This window comes from Aricia agestis, chromosome 11 (genome assembly GCF_905147365.1).
Source record: "Aricia agestis chromosome 11, ilAriAges1.1, whole genome shotgun sequence".
NCBI classification, from domain to species: domain Eukaryota; kingdom Metazoa; phylum Arthropoda; class Insecta; order Lepidoptera; family Lycaenidae; genus Aricia; species Aricia agestis.
The window spans coordinates 17289399-17301410 of record NC_056416.1 but is presented as its reverse complement, the minus strand read 5'-3'; the positions used below and the strand labels follow the sequence as shown (position 1 = coordinate 17301410).

The following is a 12012-nucleotide window of genomic DNA, read 5'->3' as shown; positions in this document are numbered from 1 at the left end:
AGTAAGCAATTCTTATTTTTATTTTATCAACATAAATCTTTGTAAATGACATAGTTAATTTTTATTGTTAAACACTTTAAAAATGTATAAATTGAAAGACTTAAGGCACGTTTATAAATTGAAAGATAATCATAATTTAAATATTTTGTTAAATTTATACTAACATAAATAAATTCTAATATTTACATTGTAGTTTGTAACAATCGGATGACAAATGACAATATCACTGAATTCCAATAGTGTATCAAAACCATTTCCAGCATCTAAAAGTTATTAACAGTACAGCCCTCACTAGTGCGAACTACTCTATCATTGGCAGTCATCACAATATTATTGGTGCCTTATATTTTTTAATATTGGAAATTTCCATATGGCATATATGCCAATAATAGAACATAAGCATAAAACATAAAGTGATAAAATATTATTTATGGTTAACCCCATAATATGTAAATGATCAAAAACAACATACCTTCTGCAAGTCCTAAATCACTACTCGTCACATTCGGGAGCGGGCCCACGGGACCTGCAACGGAAACAAAAACATTGTAAATACAGATTACTCGGCAGTAGTCAGTACTAACTAAAATAAGACTAAAAGGTTATACATTTCATTTCCTTAAGTGCTAAGGAAAATTCACATTTTGTTCTAAAGAAAAATACTCAAAGATTAAAGTCTCAAGCTGAAAACTCTTTCAAGAGTTTTCTCGAATCCCTCCTAACTCGTTTATCTATTTGTTGGGTGTAAAATATCTATCTCCGGGGCTTACGGGGCCGGCGCGGGCGAGATACAGTCGCGTCGCCCCGCGTGCCCCACATATTCTCATCCCCACAGTTTACCAGAACATTGACCCACATCGAGTGGGATATACTCGTAGGACACACAATATAGCTATAGTCGATTTAACATAAGACTACATAAAATATACTTGTGAGCACAATAAAAGCGTAAAGTATAATCTTTTACTCCCTGATTAGTAAATCAAAATAACAAGACAGAGAATTTCATACATTTTTATTTTGCGCCGTTTTGCAACTTTGGTGTATTACGACATAGTATGTGTATCATCACGTTTGTGATTACAGCGATAACAAAGCCGCGTCATATTATATAGTGCTAATTTATTATTATTTGACGTATTATTCAATAAGCTCCAGTTCCCAGGCTCTCCTTTTTGTCAGTAAATCATGTAACAAACGAAAAACACGCCGTAAGTAATTGCTTGTTCTTGTTTTCCACCAGACTTCATTAGGTAAGTAATCTATGTATTTACTTAATCTAATATCTAATTCAATAGTGGTGGATACAACGAAAGAGATTTGATTTGTTTGATGGAAATTGCTAATCTAGAAGATTTAGGTACTGCTTTGAAAAGTAGTGGTTTACTTATATTTGATTTGTCGAGGAGTTTGAGGTTTAGGGTTAGGTGGACTGAAAAGATTTGCTTTTATTTTTGACATGCCTTTAGTCTCGTTTTGACCTGACTTTTAAATGTTGGCCATCCATCCATGGGTTATCCACGGATATGTAATAGCGAGTGAAAGTTAAGCCATCATATAAAAATGAGCTACACGCGATGTAAATAAATAGAGAATTGAGTGTTTGGCGGACATCGGGGCGCTGTGAGAGCCCTCCACGGCCGGGGGCGGAGGCCGGGGGTCAGGGCGACTTCAAACACACTCCACCCGTGCTCCAAATCGTTTGACATAATATTATGCCTCTTGATAGTTAATAACAGATATATACAGTAGAAATTAATTTCTGAAAAACTCTCGGAAATTTTTGATAATAATTAAATTTGTTTTCCTACAGAAGTTGAGAAGTAAGAAAAACGACAATAACGCACACTTTATTAGACACGTGGCCATATTGTTGTGAGAAGTAAGAAAAACGACAATAACGCACACTTTATTAGACACGTGGCCATATTGTTATAATTCAAGCTAGGTTACGTTAGCCTACCTATAATAATAATAGTTTACAGTATCATCCATAAATATTCCCTTTCAATCGGTTATATATTGTATTTAAAATTGAAACAAATAGCTATTTTTAATTATTGTACTTCAAGAGCAAAGTTAAGAACTAATGAATGTAAACAAGGTTTCGTCGAGGCTGTCGCGCGATCATGCGGGCTAACAGACACTGATAACTCTTTGTCGAGCACAGAGCACAGCACTGACAACACTTCTTTACTTTCAAATTAATAAAGTATTAAGGTGTTAAGTAATTATATTTTATAAGCTAATATTTATAAATATGAATAACTTGAATATATGTAATTTCAAACCATCGATAGATGTAATATTCCGTTGGCGAAGCCTTGGTAGAAGAGAAGACCTCGTCTAGAAAGCGTAATGTTTCAGGCTGCTAAACATTAATATTGTGTCTAGAAACTCGTGAAACTTTTGAAATAAATTGGAATACATTTGACATGTCTTCGTTTATAGATATGACTAGCTGTCCCGGCAAACGTTATTTTGCCATAAAATGGTTTTCCCTGTTTTCCTGCTTTTCTCTCGAAGTTTTTTCTGTTTTTTTTTCTATAGACCTCACGAAGCCCGAGACCTTTTCAACGAATGCAAAACCGTGAAAATCGGTTCGTGTGTTCTGGAGTTATAGCGTCAGGAAGGAAAACCCGACTTATTTTTTTATATTTTATTAAAGAGAATTAGATTCAGGGTTGCCAACCGTACGAGGTTCCTCGTACAAATACGAAATTTGTGGTCGTCCGTACGAGGTACGAGGACACTGTCAGCCTCGTACAATTTTGTACGAAATTTTGACATTAGGGAAAGATACCATACTAATATTTTGCATAACCATTATTAGTAATAGGTAATGCCATCTATCCAAACTTGTAAATTAGGAACACACCAAAAAAATTGTGTGCATTTAAAGTTAGACTGCAACGCGCAATGAAACGCCATGTTTCCTGACATCATATTTGAATTTGAAACAAAGGCTTTGAAGCAGAATTTGAAGCAAAGTGAAATGAAATGGATTGTGATTAAATATTATTTTTAATACCTACAAATGTTGTTTTATATTTAGTAGATAACTTGAAACAGTACATTTCATTGTATAAAATGTCCTAAATTCAAATCATTTCTGTTTTACAACCAGTTATTGAATGTACGAGGTTTGAAAACCAAAATACGAGATTTTGAACAGCTCGTGTACGAGTACGAGGATAAAAATTCTAAGGTTGGCAACCCTGATTAGGTTGTTGAATATTATAATGACTAATTGTTTTACTCTATCTAAAGGAGCGAAGAATAAAGCAAACCACGTCACGCCTCTCCCTAGTATCTTGGCGAAACATTATTTAATACTACAGCAAAGTTGTGGGGATTTATTAAAAACGGTGACTCCGGGTGTACATTAATTAATTGGCGTCACAGGGTGAGGGGGTGTTACAGGGGGTGAGGGAGGTATTACAGGGGGTGAGGAGGTGTTAATAAGGCGGTGGCATCGACATACTATACGATGGATGAGTAAATGAGGTAAAAAACGAAATGCACACTTTTACTTTTGTTATCAACCCCGGTTCGGCATACTTTGATTGCCCTAGCGTTTTGACAGCTCTAGTTGCTGACATAAAATGAAGCGGCCCAATCAAACCAAATAGAAAATTATAGAAAAAATATTCAGTGCTATAGAAAAAAACTTGAGAGGTGTCAAGGGATGGAACGAAGTTATTTCTTATGTATAAAAATCCTGTATACACTCAACAAAAAAAGAGACAGAGAGAGAAACACGCGCTACGGCTTACAACTATAGCAAAAAACACAGACATAGATCAAGGTATCTATCTTGATAATATGTCTGTGGCAAAAAGTGTCGTTACAACTTTTCGTATGAATTTTATTTTAAGGAACTTTGTTCCAAAAATCGGAATGTCGAAACTATTGTATCTACCACTGATTTGGGAACTAGCCCGGCGAGAAGAACTAGCGTAAGGCGGCCCCTAAACTATCAATTATATTGCCCAATATTACGAATTGTGCAACATTATTGATGGTTTAAGGTTAATATTGAACAAAAGCGTCTTTTAATCTTACCTTAAAATGTTTTGTTCAATATTGTAGGTTTAGGGGCTGCCTAAGAATCTTGCGTTCGCAATCGCATTTTATGGTTATTTTTCTATAGGGTGGTATTTCGATGGTCGGGCGTAATTAATATATGAGTCTCGGTGAGAGTGCGGAGTGCGGTGTGTTTAGTGGCGTCGGGCGGCGTACCACAAGTTTTTAAGAACGCTCATGAAAGTTTGTGTTTCTGAAATGTGTAAAGTATTTCATTCCCGTATTCAATAAACACAAACGTAGAGGAAACTTTCATAGCCTTATTATTTTTTGTAAGTCCTAAACTCAGTCCCATACAATATGCATGAATATTGTCAACTAAAAATAGTCACTGTCCGACTATCATTATGTGTCAGTGTAGTCAGGCTGTTACCACTCTTAAATCACAAAAACAATATATTATATAGAGATATAACGCCTCCGTGGTCCAGTGGTTAAGAGCGTGGCTCTTGACTCGGAGGTTGTGGGTTCGATTCCCGCGTTAGAAACATGTTATTTCCAAGTTTGGTTAGGACAATGAAGCTGATCACCTGATTGTCTGACAAGTAAGATGATCCATGCGTCGGATAGGCATGTTAAAAGTCCTGCACCTGATCTCAGCCAGTCTCTGCACCTGAGCCAGTCGTGTCGGTCTTCCGTCCCACTGGGATATGAGAGTAAAGGAATAGGGTGTGCTCTTGTGTACTGCGCATACACTTGGGCACTATAAAAAAACCTCCAGCGTACCTAGCATGGTAGTTGCCGAACATAATCTAGTTTACATTAATCGACACCCGTAAAAGTTAACAATTATTAATGCTGATCTACACAATAATAATTTCATTGTAACTAAAATACTCTGTCACCTATCATTCTATAGTACTATGTTTATAGTTATAATGTTTGAACAGTATGGAGTTATTCATGCTCAAAACAATGGGATGGTCACCGTTGTTTAAACAACAAGCTCATCCATGATGCCTCATCACACAAACACGTAGACGGTATCCAACATCGTACATTGCGTGTCTAGTTTTCGTATAAACTTGGACGACCGAAACTAAGTCATCAATGTACAACAGGATATTTTGTTTGCTTTGATCCTTATTGCCCAGGCATGGGTATACCACGCTTCCATCATACCCTACTCACCTAGTTCCTAAAATTTGCCACAACACAGTTCAAAATCATCGATGCATCGCGTGAAAGCGAGAGTGATCGCCGAATCGGGATACGGTGATACGGTCTGTCACGGAGGCCCCCGATCGATAGGCCTCCGCCCCCCCGCACCCCGCGCATCTCAGCTCCTGTTTCCCGGAGGGAATACAAAAATACGAGTAATCACTCCCATTTGTTTAAGTAACCGACGACGGAAAAATACTTCGCATAGTGTCGCGCGAATTATAGGAATATTAATATATTTAAATTTTCTCTATCTTATTTAAATTAAGATAAGGGAGAGCAACGTTCCGGCAAGAATGGGTTAAACTAGATCATTGCTATGGCCTCACAGAAACGCCGTAACACAGCACAGTAAATGTAGGTACAACCAGGAAATTAATTCTAGTCAGGATGGCTGTATACTCTGTAGTCAGGCCGGCAAGGTCTTCATTTACTTTTAGATAAATTCGCAAAAGCTTCATACCGCGCCCTAGGAAGCTTTCTGCTCTGGCGACCCTATCCTGAGGCCGTTGATTGAGTTTCGCGGATTACGCCCAACGCCGCCCTCCCTCCTACCTCCACCGTTTATTAATTAACGTCCTAACTTGATAAAGGGGGAGGTTAGTATGATAAACAGCTCCGAATTAAATTGAAGAAAAACAGTGGTACGCATCCAGAACACAATGCGTCCTAGCTGGGGCATCCAGTAACATAAAGTTCTATACACTCCTAGCACAAATGTCAACTTACTGTACAGTAATAAATATTACCCTATATTCATTTTAAACTCATTTGCATCTGGATGAAATATTTAATTTTCAAAAGTACTGCAGATCTGAAACGAACCTTTAAAATTTTTGTGACGCCCGAATGAACTTTTTCGTTTCATTGGTTTTGTATCGAACGCGCGCCCGACATATTCAGTATTACCTACTCTACATTTGCTCCGTTATACTTTGTAAAAACATTACAGTATCATAAAATATACAGGATGCAATCATACTTTAGGGCGTGTATGATAGTCCTCTGTATAGAGTCACTTTTTTTACTTTTGTATGAGCAAATTTATGACGATGGGAAAGTCAGTGACTTCAATGAAGCTTGCCCATACAAATCGCAGAATAATACTATATCAACGCTACTCCAATTAAATCTATCCTTCTGCTGTTAGGTAAGTTCTGCTGTTACTCCACTTTTATGTTTCGTTGTAATCTAATTAAATATTCCCACGTTACATACGGAACATAACAAAAAAAAAGACTTTAGGACGTGTATGTATCCCTTTCTTGTCTGTCACTGTGAAAGCACAGTGACAGACAAGAAAGGGACACATCTAAAGTCTTAGCATAGATTTAATTGGAAATCGAACTTAGTTATACATATAACTAAGTACAAGTCGATCGGACTAGTCGGGGGCAGCTAACAAAGGAATCCTCTCAGTGGTCAATACCCCACTCTAACACCCGAGCACGTCGGACGGGAACCAATATGTTTTCCACTACCCCTACGCCCGACAAAATCGAGAATCGAATGAACTCGACCTCAACCTTGAGAGTACCAAAATATAATATTGAGAATATTATATTTTGGTACTCTCAAATCTTGACATCAACGAGTGTAGGATCGGACGGTAGCTTAATTTGTAACTAATCAAAATCGAGAAGAACAGTTGTTGCGATTCTACGATTACGGATAACAATCGGAGCTGAGTCTCAATCGACATCCGTTAAACTCGTTACAAATCGAAATCGAATCGGGAGTAAGTCCTTAATAGCCTTCGCTACAAAGGACGGTCTGCTTTAATTGCATTCGAAATACTCGTCCTATGGAAACGAATTAATAGTTTTGTTGAGCAGACTTCCGTTTAAAATCGTAATCCTTATGTATGTGAAAGTGAGTATTGTCTGTCTGTCTGTTGCATCTTCACGCTTAAAGGCTTTAGATAAAATATAATACGGAGATACTTTGTAGCTCGGGAAAGGGACATAGGAAAGTATTAATCGCGGCAAAGTTCCTGCGCGATTAAGTTGCTTGTAACATCTAGTACTTAAAAATATTATCAATGTAATTTAACGTATAATACGCATAAATTATGTAGACTAGACTGTGTCGCCACTTACGTTAAAGGAAAGAGTTGATGAGCTGATTATACCGTGCCAGCTTCTTGCAAGGGAGTGTGGTGCTGGCGCCAGCGTAGTGCTGCTGGCGCCAGTCATCCTGTGTTATTCAACTCGCGGCCATTACCTGCGTCTACGAGTACATGCATTACAAGTGATTACTGTAATGCGACGTCATTATACGAGTACAGGCTCCGGCACATCATCATCACCATCAATCGACAGTTTATGACGAGGCCCTAGCACATTTGAGATCCAAATCATATTATCATAGTAACCATTTAAATCATCACTTGGCGTTGCGGGTCGGGACTGTGCTTAAATACCCCATTAAATATTTTAGATATTTTGAGACTATGAAGTAAACAGTGTGCTTAAAAAGAAAATCGTGACAATCTTCGTCTGCGAGTTACAGGACTTCGTAGGGTCACATAATATTAGGGGTCCGCACGTGCCCCTGAACCTCTTAACCCTGTGACCCCAAGTGAAGAGAAATCGAGTGAACAATTTTGATGTCGTTGATGTCTTTTCAACCGCTATAATATAATACAGCAACCAAACAATTATGTAACTAATGACGGCATCACACGGTCACATGTTTTGTAAATATTAATATGACGTCATGTAAAGTTATTTCCGTGAAGTTGCTTTTTAAGTAAACTTAATTTAGACACAAAGTAAATAGAGTTAACTATACTTATTTATAGCTTATAAACTCAATTTTAAAATGTTTCTTTCATTTTTTTTCTCCAGTTTTGACCAGCTTCTTAGAAAGTCTAAGATAATTTTGGTCAATATAATAGTCTTCGAGTGCAGTTGACAGTCGCGGGTCGTGACTCGTGGGCTGCGGCCTGCGGCCTGCGGGCTGCGGGCTGCGGGCTGCGGGCAGTGCTGCCAGTGCGGCGCTAACTGTTGTTGGTAACGGTCCGCTGTAGCTTTCACTGCGACCTGCACCCGTCGCCCGCGCACAAAAAATGACCGACATTATAATAATTATAATGAGATCATGCATGCATTCATCTTAATTATTTATCTTACAGTTAACAGCATCTGTTGCCGAATAATTTTTCAATCAAAATTATTGTATTCATTATGATATTGAGAGCAAATAGTTAATAACATGCGTGTACCGAAATATTTATTACTGTACCTTAGCCAACTCGGTTAAGCATCAAGAAAATAAAATTCTTTATCAAATGATCGCTAAAGAGTATCCAAATTGACGATCTATCACATTATGATTTCTATATATTACATATTATGATTTTTAACGAAATTGAACAATACGATATGTTTTTGTAAGAATGAGGATCTTGTTGAATTGTTGATACAATTCGGTCGTGGCCTTCATCAATATTTACGATCAGTATTTCGGCGAACGAGCTCTTCTGCATTCCATTCAACATTCGGGAATGAGTTTATTCATCAAATTAATAAAAAAATACAGATTCATTTTAAAGCCTACTTTTAGGAGCATCCTCGAGAGCATACCAATGTCACATAGATACATAATATTATATTATAAATGCCAAAGCGAAGCTGTTCTTCTATATTTCACCCTTTACTAAAACAGCTTAACTTAATTGATAAGTTAGATAATGTCTAATGATATCTCAGAAAAGTGTACGGTTGTATAAGACATAAGCAACATCTTAATATTCCCTTACTTAAGTATAGTCATAAGCTTTGTTTTAACCATTTTTAATTGAACACAACTTTGTTAAAGCTCCTCTATTTAGGTCAATCTTTTAAAAATCCTTAATCCCGTCTCCGGGGGTATAGTCAGCCCTGGATCACGTTGATGGAGGTAGGCGGTTGGGCGGGCGGCGTAAATCAGATTAGGACGTGACATGTCACTCGAGTGACACACATGTTGGGTCGGTTCTTGAGGGACAAAAGTTAACCCCATAACAAGGATAGCAGCTTTCAGTCTTCACGTTCGCGTTGATATTATTTCATGTTACATATTAGGACGCTGTTAAGCATTCGTGTACTAACCCACACAAAAATTACGTAGTTAGTTAGTTAGAGTTATGAATGCAGTTATGTTCTTTAGACGATTTAGAACAAGACTGCATTCAAAATTTAACAACAAAAACAATTGTGGGTTAGGACACTAATGCTTAACAGCGGCCATTATTTATTTATTTTAAAGTATCATTTGATATTACCCGAATTTTTGTTGGACAACAATTAATGACTGTTTTTGATATAAAAGCTATCCCATGATTGTTCTCGGGAGCTAACATCAACACTAAAAGTGAGATTAAAAAGCCGTATAAGCATAGATTACTAAATAGTTACTAGGTTTTTTGTGTCAAGAGGTAACAAACGGACAGATAAACTTTTGTGTAAGTATAGAATATGTATAGCTAAATGCAATAACATTATTTAAACTTTTTAATAGTTAGCAATTTATTCTGACCAGACATGAAATAACCCAACTAGCAAATTGGTTCTGATTAAATCAGATTTGCGTTTTCGTGAAGACTTGATGCTTTATGAAGTAAACTTAGAACAGTCACATAGACTACTTTAAGACCGCGTTCGGGCACAAAAGTCATTTCGTCTTTTGTTTACATTGTCATGAACTTGTGTCTGAACAGTGCGCGTGTCAGGCCCGATGTTGCCCGCATACATGCCGGGTGTCGGAATGCCACCCGGCCGGCTCCCCCCGTCCTCCCTCCCCCCGCGGAATCGCACGCCCCTAATTACCCCCTCCCACACTCATCACGCTTTCACTCTTAACCTTGTAAAGAGTAGCCAAATAGAGCCATGCAATGCCGGCTTGTCCTAATAAGTTCCACGAGCTCCCAGAAAGCTTAATTGAAAGAGATTGCATTGTTTTTCGTTGAGATTACCGGGTCGAGAAGTAAACTCCAGTAATTGCGACTTCTCTAGTAATCACTAACCATCAGGCCATTTAGCCGAAACTTTTTCGTTTTCGCTTCGTTATAGAATCGCTGATCAAAATGTATGGAATTGACATTAGACGAGTCGAACGTCAACGTCATATTAACGAACGCTTATGTCAATTCCATACATTTTCATCGGCGATTCTATAACGAAGCGAAAACGAAAATATTTTGGCTCACCCCCCTGATCTATTTGCTTTTCTTACTATTACGTGAACAGAAATATTTATTACCCTCGGTCTCGCATTTTAATGTCTCGGCGAGACCTATAAAGGGTTCGAGGTTGAGTCAGCGCGCGCTTAGGGAAAACCCGCGCCCGGCGGTCTGACGCACGTCGAACTTTATTTAACGTTTTACGTAATGTTTGTTAATGTTTTTATGAATTGAATGTTTGCTAATTGCTCAATGTTTAGTGCTGGCTGTGACAGACGGTGTTACCGTCCGCTAAATTCGTTACATAACCGGTGGGCCTTGACCCCAGACCACTGCTCCATGGATACTGAATTCAATAGATGCACTGTTACTAGGGAATGTTATTATTCGACAAATTTACTATTCGAATAATTCGAATATTTTACAAAAGTTTTTGAATAATTCGAATATTATTCGAATAATTCAAAATTTTTGAAAAATGCTGAAAACTCTGAACAAAAATAACAAAAAATTTCGTACAACCATGTACAACCTATTTTGTTAAGGCATAAAATTAACTGATCACCAGAAATAGTAACATTTCACAGACAAAAATTGTAAACGATCACCAAAATACAGACCACCATTTTAATGTTAAATGACAGAGTTAATTTTTATCGTTAAACACTTTAAAATATAGTATATTTTAAGGTTACAACTGGGCAATAAAAGAAAGGCTGTAAAGTGTAAACCGTTTTCGATCGTAGCACGTTTTACTTTTCTCATGTGATTATGCTTGAAAGAAGTCAATGGATACAGATCGTGAGCGACTATTACAGACGATACTGAAATCCATGTCTGAAAGGAGTTTATAATATCTTCATTTTCATGTCTTTAGGCAAAATCGTTATTTTGCCTAAAAACATGCAAATGAATTTATTACACGTTTCTAAAACATGGTCAACGGTGACGATGAATGGTCGTATACTCATTAGTTAGACTAAAAACAGATTTATATATTATAATATTATCATTAAATATGTAGAATATTCATAAATAATATTATTTTTCTAAAATAAACTTAAATATGTTCTTATTCCATGCTAATTTTATGTTTGATAGAATTTTAAACAAAAATAAATAATAGTTTTACTATTCGAATTATTCGAAAAATAATTTGGCGAATATTCGAATAATAAAATCGTCGAATATTCGAATAAAACGAGTATTCGAATATTCGAATAACATACCCTAACTGTTACGCAGAAACTTTTGCTATACAAAACAAAAGCTAAACTTACCTAAAGTTAGCTAAATTCTTCACTTTGTATTACAGAATCCTCAAAACTATCACTTTGTGAATGGTGTGGACCATTTTAATATACATAAAAGTTTGGATGTAGATAAGCTTGACTTCTTCATAGCTTTTATAGTCTAAGCATACAATTTTTATCTTCTTGAGTTTGAAGATCTCGTTTGAATGTCGCACAGCTATATCCGTTTAGAAAACTTTGTCAGTGCACAGTACATTCGAATAAACGAAATAGTAGCGTCTATTGTTATACAATCTATGAACTTATCAGACCTTTGTTAGACAGAGTGTCCCACGCGCTGCGCCCGCG

At 37.0% G+C, this 12012-nt stretch overlaps 1 protein-coding gene across 1 annotated transcript in view; it reads right to left on the bottom strand.

The window, feature by feature from the left end:
* LOC121731637 (putative GPI-anchored protein pfl2) overlaps positions 1 to 12012 on the bottom strand; it is a 39351-nt gene that overhangs the window by 6160 nt on the left and 21179 nt on the right. The window contains exon 3 of the mRNA XM_042121182.1: positions 473 to 526. Coding sequence (XP_041977116.1) covers positions 473 to 526 — 54 coding nt within the window. The remainder of the gene's footprint in view (positions 1 to 472; positions 527 to 12012) is intronic.